Here is a 13,121-nt window from a genome sequence, read left to right as displayed (position 1 = left end):
ATTTATCGATACGAAAAGGTGCCGGTGTAAGAGGCACTTGCTGGCTTTAGTACATTGTGTAGGCAGATCGCTATTAACTGTGATGTTTATAAGAACACATATACATATATATATATACACATATATATGTGTGTTTGTGAAATGCAGGGATAGAGCAGCATAGGGCCACCCCACCCCTGTTCACTCATTGCCCCCCCGGCCAACCCCCATAGATTTCAATTCCAGCAGACAAGAATATTTCCTTTACTGCTTGAACATATCTCATACATCTTGCTGGATTGATGTGACAACCCAGAGAATTGCAGTGACTTTTTTTCTTTTATATATATTTTTTTCTTTACCTAGGTGTGATCTATTTACTGGCAACAGCAAAATTAACTTTAGAAATGAAAGGTTTCTGGTTCCAGTAACATTGTGGTATCCTTATGTTACATCTTTGTAAATAAATCACTCCAATCACGCTTGTGGGGCTCAGTTAAAAATGTAAAAGTTGAATTATCATGCATTTTATTGGAAACAAGGCAAACAATACACAGGTATTGCGGAGTTAACAATTATACTAAAATCCTCAAAAAGATGTTTTTCTTTTACAAACCATTATCATCATCATCATTATTATTATCCAAACAAAATGATCTGAAAATCATCAACAAATATACTTCACGAAGTGCTGAGCACAACACGCAGTTAGTAATATTGAATACATTTGTTGGGTAGAATTTGATCGGGTTACATTCATGTGTAAACGATAATATGATGAAGCATCCCTCCTTTGCATCACTGCAGCATGCCACCGCAGGACTCGGAGGTAAACCCTGTATATATGCTGGTTCAAACACAATACTTGAAAAGAAAATAATTGGACCAAACCTTTCCCTTTCTTGCCTACTTTTTGGCCAAACCACCACCATCAATAGGGATTTTCACATCCTTTATATACCAATATCAACATACAACAGCTTCATCATGTGCAAAGCAACTACTTTGATGACTCCCTCACCATATTATTTATATTATTATTTATTTTTACTCTTTTCCTGCAATAATTGCTTGGGTTAGGGCACTTGTGACAAAATACCGAAGGGAGAGGAAAATCTTTCTCAGCGCTACGTTTGCACATGATATTTTCACATGGTAAAGGCATGTAGTAGTTTGGGATTTGTCTGTAAGAAAGACCTATAAGGTAAGTACTTAGTTGTTCTTTTCATACACAAAAAAAAAAACTGAGGAAAAAATCATACCATTGTACAGGAGATTCTCTTTTGGACACCTTTGCACAGTTTCTTACTGTTACACTATTTATTTACATTGACAATAGACAAAGGTTTATAAATCACATACATGACTTTGGATAATATAAAGGAAATCGCTTTGCATCCACAACAGAATAAATATGTAAAGCATAGTACATTTTGAGAAGGTTCAAGTCACTTATAGATATCCAACAGATCATGTGTACACTTCTGGACAAGTCCAATATGATGGACACGTGCTGTCAATTATCCGCTGATGTGGGGAGACCCTGTGACTTGCTCTGCTACCTGTAAACTCTCCGATTGTCCATGTGATTCACCGGGGGCGACTTCATGCCTAGAGTCCAACAATGCACTGGAAGAAGCCTCTCCTCCAGAGGTAAGAGCTGATTCTACTTGATGAGTGACTAGTGGGCTGGTGAGGCCCAAGCTGGTCAGAGCATCCAGAGTGCCGTCTGGGTCGACCATCATATCAATCACTGGCCAAGGACAACAAACATCTATTTAATATGGCATGCTTGCAAATAAGATCCAATACAGTTTTGCATGACATCAGTCAATTTCAAACAAAAAGCAATGTAAACTGAATATAATCGTTTTTCCATCATTCTCGTAAAAATATTTGATTGATCAGATCCATACCTAGCAGTTGTCTTTCCACTCGTTTTAGATCTTGAATGATAGTGGAAATCTCCTGGCGAAAAAATAAACAGCAAATATTAACTCTTGTGATGTCTGTAGTTTATTTAATCTTGCATGCAAAATAGCACTTTGTGCATAAGTGCACGCTCATCATCTATGCTTTTTCTTTTTGAGTCCTCTCACTGCTTGCAAGACAAACAAAGCACTTCCGTAGAGCAGATGAGACAGCTGGACTGGGTCAAGGCAGAATTCATAACCATGTCGCTTAGAGTAGCATTAGCTCTGACGAGGAGGACACTTGAGTTGCATCACATGTCTGCTTTTCTCTCTTCTCTTAAGCAGGAATTTAGCACAGCCTTTTATCTGTCCTCCAACATACTAAATGTATTCCGTCAACAGTTTCCTTGACTTCCGCTAAAAGTAATCCAGTATTTGGTGTTTACTATTAAAGGGAACGGATTTTCTACTGAATGGCATTAATTCCATTCAGTGAAATGGAATTGGATTACTCCTGTAAAGAGATTACAAACAACACATCCCATTGCTCAAGCCATAACAAATTGCTAGCGTCATTTTTGATACCAGACAACACACATTAAACTGTCTTACTGTCTTGTCTTTACAGTGTCGGTGCGAATCATGGTTGTATTTCAAAACAAAGCTTGCAAATGAATTGCTTTTGCCATTTTCCCCTTGGAGTAGATAAAATAATGAAATTGTGAGTAGACAGGATGATCACCTTGTTGGAGCTCTTCAACAGCAAGGAGTCATGCTCTGCCTGAAGCTTGCTCTCAATCTCTTCCCATTTCCGGTCTTTATCCTTGAAAAGGATCCTTGCGTTTGAGAAGCAGTAAAAATAGATAGAAGCAAAGTACATGAAATGAATTTTTTATATCGCCCTTCCCACTGGACTATTGAATACATAATTATATTAATGTGATGCCAATTGTGGTACCAATGAATGAAAAAGCTTGTGAGTTGTCATTCTGTGTGTGATAATGAGTCCGATTTGCTGCTGACTATTGGCGTGAGCCTTTGTGATGTGTCACTCATATTGGTCTTGCTGGCCTAATTTCAGCAAATAAAAAAATCAAAATCTAAGGTAAATCAAAATAAGCACATTTCAAGATTTTATAAATGCCCCCCCTAGTTTTCTATATCTTCTATCCTGCTTTCTACAATAAATTAAACAATGATCAGAGTTTATTGTGATGCAGTATGCGACTCACCTGATTTTGCTGGCTGTTTTGTCGACAGATTTTCGTATTCGGTTTGAGAGTTGATTCACAGATGGGAGGAGTAAACTATTTAGGAGTGCCTGGAGGATGAAAACAATGTAACTGTTGCGGCTACATCACGAGTACAACTAAATCTTAAAAAAGAAAGAAACAAAAATGAAACTTTCCATTGGGCATTTTTCTGATTAGAAACCATTCATTCATTCATTTTTTCGTTCATTCATTTTTTCGTTCATTCGTTCATTCATTCATCAACTGTGAGTGGCAAATAACCTGCTCTCTGCCCTGAGGTTAGTGTGTATATTTTGTGAGTGCTCTCTCTAGTGGTCAGTTTATTTTAGAGTGTGTATGTACAGTATTCTGCAAACAAGGCGTCTGTTATTTACAACAAATCAATTAACTCGTTTCTAAAGTAATTTTGAGGGGGAAAATAAACTTAAATTTTCATAATGTAATATTTGGGCAGTCCCTGCTTTGTTAATGGGTTGAAGACAAAATACATTTCAGCACTGTATTTAGATTTTACTGGAGGTGAACTATTTTTTAGTTTCAAAAGGGGACTCACTTCATCCTGATTCCATGTTTGTCGACGAATGGAACGAGATGCCTGTGAACTGGAGGACCTCAGTCTCATTTCAACTGGCTTCCCATTTGCTTCCAGAGCACTGCTATAACCCCTTTGCTCCAAGCTGTCATCACATTCCTCCAACTGTAAAAAATTCAGCTCATATCAATTATTTGAAGCTGCTGTTTTATTTTGCATTCAAACTATATCTACATTTTGCAACTGTCAAATATTTGGACAATACCACAACTCCGGGGTCAGTGGCTGCAGGGCTCACTGAGTCAATCTCTCCGGCTACGTCGTGAATCTCTCTTGCAAGCATTGCTAAGTCTTTGGCAAGGTCTTGGCTAATCCTGTTGAACAAATATGGATACCAAATGTCAATTCTAAAATGTCAACCACTAATTTGATATCATATGGAGAACACAATAGGGAGGAACTTTGTAAAAATGGCGCTCAAGAAGGAGACGTTAGTGCCCCAGATATGAACATATCTAAAATGTGCATATCAACCAAAGAACAAAAGCAAAAAAATCCTTCTGAAGATGCTGCCTGAAACCGGTAAGAAGGTGTCATTATCCACAGACAGTGAAACAAGGGCTGTGTGCCATAAAAAAAAAAGTAAATTGGAGATGTGTCCTGTGGTCCGACAAATGTAAAATTGAACTGTACCTTGATACCCTTCATGATAAAACACCATTATGTATATTTCCATTTCTTATTGGTAATCCAAAAGCGTTTTCACACTTTAAAATATTACATCATCTACTGTTTTCAAACTCCATCTACATACCTGGCTATCTCCTCACTATGTGCTGTCCAATCTCTCATATATTCATCCTGATCCCTTGACGCTGGCTTCAAGCCTGCTGAATTAGGAACAGTTGGCCCCGAGCCTCCGAGCTGTGCCACTCGTGTGGATGGAACAGGCCGTGCCTGTCTCCGTTTGGACAGATGGCGGTTGGAACCGTACTCGTCTTCTGAGGTGGAGGCATACTCTACGGGCACGCGGCGCCATCGAGTGCTGGCTATGGAAAAAGCAGAATTAGACCATCTTTGAGAATTTAAACACTCGTGGATTTGAACAATACCACTAAAATGAGTGTTTCTAAGCAGAAGAATGTGAAATTTCGGCATCAAATAAGTACCTGCTGGTGCGGCCTGTCCATATGAGGATGTGGCTTTACTTTTGTCAGGAAGCTTAGAGGCACTGTTCGCCCGGGCTCTGGGTCCACAGACAGAGGTCACGTTAGACCCTCGTAGTCCGTGTCTAACAGCATAATCACCCACAGTACTTCGAGCTCCCAATCCTCTACTCCTGGTCACGGTGGCTTCAGAGTCACTCTGTGCAGAAGGAGAACCGACCCTTGGTCTCCTTGGCTGTGCTAGAGCCTCGATCCGAGACATTCCTCTTTTTGTCAGACCTGTCCTGGATGTGGAACTAGTCGTCGAGGCCTCAGAGGCCACAGACATCCTGTCCAAATCTGGAGGTTCGGTGTCGGTTGAGTCACCGAGTCGGGCTCTGCGCAGTATGGAAGCCCTCGTGGGCCTTGGCTTGGGTGCACTTGAGGTTTTACCGGCTGGAAGAGGAGAGGGGGTTTGGTTGATTTTAGCCCGACTGGACTTGGTGCTGGCCCCCACGGCCGTGCTTCCTGTTTGGGTTCTGGCCCGTGAACCTCTGCTTTGCTGCGTGGTGGACTGAGTATCAGAAAGAAGCGAGTTTGAATTGACATCATCATCTGTGAGATCCAGAGACGTCCAAGGCTGCTGAAGACTTTGTGGTCTAGTCTTAACCCGCTTGTCCTGTGTCTCTCGACCAGCGGCTGGGCCTTTGTTGTTTGAGCACACAATGGTTTTCTCTCTCTGCTGTCCTACAAGAATTCTCCGTTTTTGAACCATTTTCCTTGCTCCGTCAGCTTGGCTTACCGTACTAGTTGTGTCCACATCTGACTCTGGTGACACAGAACCTTCGATGGACTGACTCGGCGGGTCACCTTGGTCTGATACAGTGGTCTCCAAGAAAGCTGCCACTGCCTCAGAGTCCTTCTGTAGCGTGTCAGTGTCAACGGCAGCCTCCCTACTAGGGGGTCTGCTACCGGTGAGGCCGTCAATGCGGGGAATCAGCTCAATGGGTACGTTGGAGCTTGGTTTTTCCACAGTAAAACTCTCCTGTCTCAAAATGGGTTTTCCACTACTGTCTCGGATTTTCTCTTCCTTTTTCCTCATCTGCACTTCCTCTTTTCTCCTCTCTCCACTCGTCTTTGGCCGAGGCGGTAACTTTGCCATCGTACCTGTCTGTCTCGTGCTCCCGTAACTGCTGCCCTGTGACTTGGCTGGTGAAGAGCGACTCGGGCTACTGTAAGTGGGCAAATTCTCCCCTCTTGGTAGCTTGTTCTCTTTCTCTTGCAGTTCTGTGTCCTGTTTCTCTCCCATGTCTGTGTGCATGACAGAACTTGGGGTCCTCCTTTCTTGAAGAACTTCCTCACCAGGCAACTGAGGCAGAGTTCTTCTTTTACGTTCATTTTGACCAGATGAAGCAAAGTAATAGCTTGATTCACTTCCATCTGCTGAAAAAGCCAAATTAGATCGCAAATGAGTGTGTGTAGTGCTTTACAAAGCAGTAGACTTGGATGTATTTTAATGAAGGGTAATGTTCTCCTCAGAAGCACTTAGGTACCTTTGTCAGAAACCAAACTCTGACTCTCGCCTCCAGATCCCTCAGGGTCTGTCCTTATGTGGCTGGCAGCGAGGATAGCCCACTGTGAGACCCAGCGAGGACCACCGACCTCCAGTTCCTCAGGCAAGACCTGGGAAGAGACAGAATGGAAAAGCTCCAAAACAGGATTCTATGGCATAGCTCAGTCTGAAACTACAATGGGAGTTTTCATTTTAAGTATCACTTTGAGTCATACTGAAATGACAAAACTTCATTCAAACTATTAGCTATTTTATAATGTGGTTGCGCAAGTGTGCACACCCTCTTATGCACTCGTGTTCAATGGACGTCAGCATTTACCCACCACGATATAAAAACCTCTGATTTACCTCAAATAAAATTAAAATGCTCTACTTGGCTTTTCCTGACATTTTAGTTCTGTCTAACCAAAGTCTGAAAAAGGTTTTTATTAAACTTATTTTGTCAAGTGGTTGCACCAAATAAAATCATCTGGATTCAGTCAAATTTTTTCCAAGTGTGGATCCACATAATCTTATTTTGTGCAACGACTTGATAAAATACAGTTGAATAAATTCAACAGCATTTTTTTCAGTGTACGCAAACACCAACTGGTATTTGGAACTGTGCAATGATACTCTCTACTTTGTCTAAGATCCAATTTCCAGCTGGAGAAAATATGACCATAATGATTCACTGTTGATATGGTATTCTTTTCGTGATGCAACACTCGTGTTTGTTTTTGCACCTCTATTTCCATGAAGCCAGGTTTTCCTCTCTCTCTAGGAGCAGACCTCTGGGAGGGGAGGTTCTCTTTCAGGTCCGCATTCCCGACTCTGGAAACATGCATAGCTTCTAATTCATCTACACCAAACACCTGAAATACAAAGATGAAAAAAGTAACCATTTGCACTGCAAATGTTCAAATGATTACAATGAACGTTTCTTCATTTCCACCTTGTCAATCATTTTTCGAGCCTCTTCTTCTTCATGGTCTCCATTTTCAAGCTCAATGGTGTATGTGCCTCTGTCGCTACAATCATCTCCATGTTGATAGCACTCATCATGACTCTGTTGCCTTTCTACAAAACTAACTGGCACTTTTGTACTTGAAGACCTCCGACGGCGTGCTGGACTTTCCTCCTCTGCAAAGAGCCCCTCAGGCACATTAGCACGGGCTTCCCTGATCTTCATTCCTGTTACACCCCAAAGCCCCAAATGGCGTTCCTCCAGAGCCTTGCGTTGTTCTCCAAGTGCGTTCTCTGAGTCGCTCTGTGTGCCATCCTCATGTGTGCTGTCTGGCATAGAAAGAAAAATGACAAATAAGCTTATTTTACTCCAATGGTGGCGTACGCACATGCAGTACCTTTAAGACTCCTCAGTTGAACAGGTACGTCACTCTTCACACTTTCCCCCCCATCTTCTGTAACCCTTTCTTTGACAGTCAAAGGCAGCTCATTCTGGGCCAGCCAGTCAGCGACTTTGACTTCTGCTGCCATCACAGCTGACTGAAGTGGACTCAGCTCCTCACCCACTCCCCTTTTTGGACGTGGCTTTGTGTCTAAGCCCAATTTTGCCACTCGATCTTTGACCGTCACCTTGCCCGATGCGCCCGGGTCGAATTCGATGGTGTAGGATGCATGACCGTGGGCAGGCTCTGCAGCAGATGAAGCACCAGCCTCTTGATCTCTTGATGTGGCCTCACCACTTGCTTTACCTTCTAGGAGGGCATCTTTGGTTGGGATTTCAAAGTAGCTTGGCTCCTGAGAAGAGGATATTTGTAGGGCAGACTTTGACATTCCTGCACTCTTCTTTGTGTCTGTTAGAAAAAACACAATGGCATGGTGGTTCATAATTAACACTCACTGGTCATATTGTAATGTATATTTTGACATCAATCCAAGTAACCAAACTTGGACATTTAAGATGTATTGAACCTGTCTGAAGTTTTTCACGATTCCTATCAGAATTCTTTTCTTCAGGCCCTCCAGAGTGAGCATCGGCATCTCCATCGCCCCACCAGGCAGGCTGTCCATAAAGGGGTGTTCCCCTTTTCAAAACTGCAACATCTAGAACAACAACAAAACATTGCATGTTTCATCATGGCTTGCATGGGTGAACAGAAGAAATCAGGACTCGTACAAGCAGACATCTGGAATGGAAATGAGTGATACTGATGGTTCACTAATGGAGGCAGCGTTGGAGTCCCTTGCACAGAGTCCAGGTAACTAACCTGTCATCTTTTCTTCCACCTTGTTGGGCTCTGTGGGTTTAGCAGAGGCTGCCTCACTCACTGGTGCAGCTGCCTCAGAGAGTTTCCCTTCTGATTTTGAAGACTCGCCCCCCAGAAGCCTTCTCTGGCTGAGCTGAAGCTGGCTGCTAAATTTCTCATGCTGAAAGAAGTGGGAAAGCAACAAGAGGTGAGGAGATACGTTAAAAAAAAAACATCCAAGTATTAGGAGATAGTCACATATGTATTTAGGTCAAAGAATTTTGTGAAAAACCTTCCAGTAACAGCTAGAGATTTAAATAAGGGAGAATTAGAAGACTGTAATTTATTAAAAGGCATTATTTATTAATACTGTTTGGCTCAGGTATTGGATATCATTACATTGTGCCTATTAAAGTGACCACTGAGCGTACCATCCCTGTACGCTTTTAACTTTCTACCCAAAGCAGGTACTGAAATAATATTAATAATAATAATAATAGTGGTCCACGATTTCTTCACAAAGAGAGGCAGTCTCACCTTTAGAGCCTCTTCTGGTATGTGTAGCGCTCCACGAACAACAGTGAACAAGTTAGTATGTGGGACAAGTTAAGGTGAAAGACAACGAATATTTCATGATGAGAGGGATGTGGTTATATTCAGAGCATTTCATGTTTCACAGTTGTCCAAATGCACTGGCCTTCTGCTCTACTGCCCAACAGAACACGCTCAAAGGATATCGTAACCGAACCTCAGTTTGTCATCGATCTTCAGTGTGACATACATTTGCTCTTGTACTCGGACATCATTGACAAAGGTCTGCAAAAAAACAACAAAGTGGTTGAGCCAATACTACACACAGCATTTTAACACAAGCCATTACAGATCCAATTTGTGAGCTCTTGTGTGTACCTTTATAAGGTTAACAAATGGATAAAAATACATTTTTACATTTTAAAATAATTGTGATTATATTTTTAACATCATAAAGCAATGGTGAGCAACATGGTGCACTCGGATACCGGGTCGCCCCCAAGGACTACAGCACTGTGTTAAAAAGAGCTCACCCTTGATCGGACATTGTGATTTACTAGGAATGCTGTATACGTGCTAATTTGAAAGTGTAAATGCTTGAGATAAGACAGGGAAGTAAAACACTGCCAACTCATTGTTGATAATTATTGTGAGAAAACGGATAGTGTTTTCTGTACTACTGTAGCCCATCAATAAGAAGTACCCAGGAAGTAGCTGTCACTTTCAAAAAGGTTGGTGACCCCTGAAATAAATAACCAAGACATTACAAACAGGTCTCAATAGGATGTGGTGCAACACAAATAGAAATTATTATAAATATACTGTTCAATTCCTACCTTTCTGACAGTGTCGAGAAAAAATGTCACAATAGTCGTAATAGTAGATCGTTTGGCTACTACAAATTTTTGGGAAACTTCATCAACTTGGACAAGTGTAGGTTTTTGTGCTTCGAGGGTGCAATTTTGTTATTTTATGTTTTGTACAGCAAAATCATACAATAATTTATATTTTAAATCTTTTCCATGGTAAAATAAAGAATTTTTTTTACTCAGTGGCTTTAATAATCATTAGATCAGTTCAGCCTTTTTTACAGTATTTATTGTGTGTGTGTGTGCGTGTGTGTGTGTGTGTGTGTGTATTATATTTAGATCAAAGTTGCCATAGACCAAAGTCAAATGACATGCATCTCAAATGAAAAAGATCACAGCATGACATAAAACAGCCAACTAACCAGGGACCTACCCCATTTAAGCTACCCAGGTCCTTAACCTTGTGTTCATCTGTCGCTGCTTCGTAGTTGATGACAGCATGTTGTTTGTCCACACTGCGCGACTAAATCACATAAAATCCAGGCAATCACTGTTAGCCAACATAATCTCCCAGTCAGATTATAATACAGGAATTATAGCTCAGTAGAGTCAATCTGTACCTGCAGCATGAGTTCACAGTCATCTCTCCCCACGAAGATCATCTCTCTGGGAAGACGATGACGTGTCCCACCACCACTCACTAAGAACCAGGACGTCAGACTCATGGCTGCCTTTCAAGATCTCCTTGATCTTTAATGCATCCTGCTGAAAATGAAAGAGAAGTTAAATCTACACCCAACGTCACATCCTTGGGCATACCTACTCGATTTAATAACGAGATAATAATGAATTTTTTTATGTGTTTCTTTCAGGATTGCTGTATGTACAATAGAAAGATGGGCATTTGAGAATTATAACAACGCTAGGATTATTTTTCTCCCATGGCTATTGGAGACTTAAACGATGCATGATGAGAAAAGAATCAATATATATATATATAAAAAAAAATATATATATATATATATATATATATACGTATATATATATATTTTTTTTTTAACAGAAACAAATAAAATACTGGATCCTCTAAACTATTCCTGACAGGAGCTATAGCCCCACCCCCAGCCCTGGTGTAGCAATATCCCTATTTTATTACCTCATTACTATTACTTAGTGACCCCCTATATTTTTAAACCTGAGACGAGACAAATAATCAAAATGTTAAAACAAAACTAAAAAACTTAACACTAAAATTAAAAATAATCTTCCTCAGATACGCGAACAACGGCCATGAGGACAGGATGACTCAGAAAAATAGTACATTTGAACAGCTGCTTCGTAAGACTGAATATTGTGCCAAGTCAGAGAAAGTCCATCAAACAAACATTTGAACACATGGACCACAGAGAGGCAGGATGCCCCTCATTGAAGCTCTCCTATGAACAGCATTAAAAAAATAAAAAAAAAGCTTCTATTTTGACTCAAATAATCAGCTGGACTCCCTGAATGCTGCAATAGCGTCACAGACACACAGGCCTCATTGCTGACTCACGACTGAATTAATGGGATGAAGCCAAGTTTGTCCATACAGTAGGCTATCTGGGTCTTATTTTAGAGCATCATTTTGAACCCCCCCCCCCCCCCCCCCCCCTCTTGGGGAGGTGTGGCAGTGCCCTGGCTACAGTGGCCTGTTTGCCCCCTTTAGACGCTTGACTGCCCATTCATGCTGAGATCATGTCCAGAAACTCTTCTCTGAAGATGACAACACATCAATGAGGCTTTCATGGGAGGAGGCAGCTGATGGCTAGTCAGCCAATGACAACGCCTGAAAATTAGCCCAGTTAGGCCATCGTTCACATAGATGCATATAATATCGAGAAATAGAGAAAAAACGATGTTCTAATCACCTAAAATAACCTGTTTATACGTAGTTTAGAATTTAACACGAGCGTTGATAGCGGTGTTTTATCCGGAAGCGACCCGGATCTGCAGCATTGATCCGAGTGCGTACGTACCTCCTGGTTTTGCACTTGCTCCATGAGGTAAATGCATCCTCGTTTGGTCCAAACGTCAATTATTTTAAAACGGGAATTTGTTGCCCGGACCTCATGACATACATTATCTTGGTATGGTCGACATATAAGGCTAGCTTTCTCATAATGCGCGTACACAGCGATGCTCATTTAACCACATCCCTCTGAAGAAACTAAACTAGCCCCTCGCATCAGGACCAGGGCACCAGGGTTTTGCAAATAACACCGGGAGGAGCAAACATGTCACTCACCAGCTTCTGTCACGGCGATCAGCATCCGATTTACCGCACTAGAATTATGGACCAAGCTGAAGCTGTTTGCTTCTTTCTCCGTGCTGGCCGCCAAGCCCAGTAAGCATTATAGCGCCTTCGCCTCACGGTGGCGCTGTGTGCTCATCTTGGAGAACACGATACATGGTTACTTGAAAGTGCACTTATTTATTTATTTATTTGATGTGGTGCTTAATTAAAACAAGACATGCATTTGATATGGTGTTTTAATTAGGTAGTTTGGAATTAGTGGTTAGCAAACTACACAAATTGTAACGATATAAATGACTAAATAATAATATGCTGGGTTGAAAACAACCCAGTTTGGGTTAAAAATTGGACCCCCTTTTACTCAAAACAATCCCGAATTTTGTTGTTAAAAACATGAGGTTGGGTCAAATTGACCCAACTTGCTGGGTCAGTCCAATTTTTAACCCAGCAGTTTTAAAGGCGTAGGAATGTCTTTAAAAATATACCGTACATTAGCGTAAGAATTTTGATTTCCCAATTTTGTACACTAGATGACGCCAAAGTATTAAGCTTGTTGAGTGGCTGCTGCTTACACTCGATTCCGGAATCGATTCTAGCGCTCACAAAATATTACAATACTAATTCTAATTCTATTTGGATGGGAATTGTTTGCAAGTATCCATAGGAAAAATACCATAGGACAGGTCCAATATGAGCTATTTCTTGACAATTTCCATTTCTCTTGTTAAGATTCAATTGTATTTTATTTATTTCAAAATAGAATCTAAGAAGACTTCATTTAATTAATTTTTCATTCATTTAATCCAGTTTAGTATTTGCTAGTGGATTTCACATTTTAATTCAACACAAGGACTGATGAGCACCATTCTGGTTTTTCTCCACCGCTTTGTTGTCACATTCCAAG

At 41.0% G+C, this 13,121-nt stretch overlaps 1 protein-coding gene across 2 annotated transcripts; it reads right to left on the bottom strand.

The window, feature by feature from the left end:
* Positions 1 to 471: 471 nt before the first annotated feature.
* Positions 472 to 12,325, bottom strand: cep170ab (centrosomal protein 170Ab). Of its 2 annotated transcripts, none has more exons than XM_037278746.1 (19): positions 12,209 to 12,325; positions 10,545 to 10,689; positions 10,358 to 10,447; positions 9,322 to 9,400; positions 9,122 to 9,180; positions 8,606 to 8,765; positions 8,310 to 8,441; positions 7,739 to 8,191; positions 7,330 to 7,670; positions 7,121 to 7,249; positions 6,376 to 6,505; positions 4,847 to 6,265; positions 4,492 to 4,726; positions 3,943 to 4,051; positions 3,699 to 3,842; positions 3,125 to 3,213; positions 2,635 to 2,728; positions 1,896 to 1,947; positions 472 to 1,732 (listed from the first exon to the last, which is right to left on the bottom strand). In XM_037278746.1, the coding sequence occupies exons 2-19, from the start codon at positions 10,647 to 10,649 to the stop codon at positions 1,500 to 1,502; spliced, it is 4,053 nt and encodes a 1,350-aa protein (XP_037134641.1). In that variant the 5' UTR covers positions 10,650 to 10,689; positions 12,209 to 12,325; the 3' UTR covers positions 472 to 1,499. The 2 variants fall into 2 exon arrangements, with proteins under 2 accessions (XP_037134641.1, XP_037134731.1); XM_037278836.1 differs by having other exon boundaries at positions 10,545 to 10,686.
* Positions 12,326 to 13,121: the final 796 nt, after the last annotated feature.

The sequence above is a fragment of the Syngnathus acus genome, chromosome 1 (genome assembly GCF_901709675.1).
Source record: "Syngnathus acus chromosome 1, fSynAcu1.2, whole genome shotgun sequence".
Lineage (NCBI taxonomy): Eukaryota > Metazoa > Chordata > Actinopteri > Syngnathiformes > Syngnathidae > Syngnathus > Syngnathus acus.
This window is presented reverse-complemented; position numbering and strand designations above follow the sequence as displayed.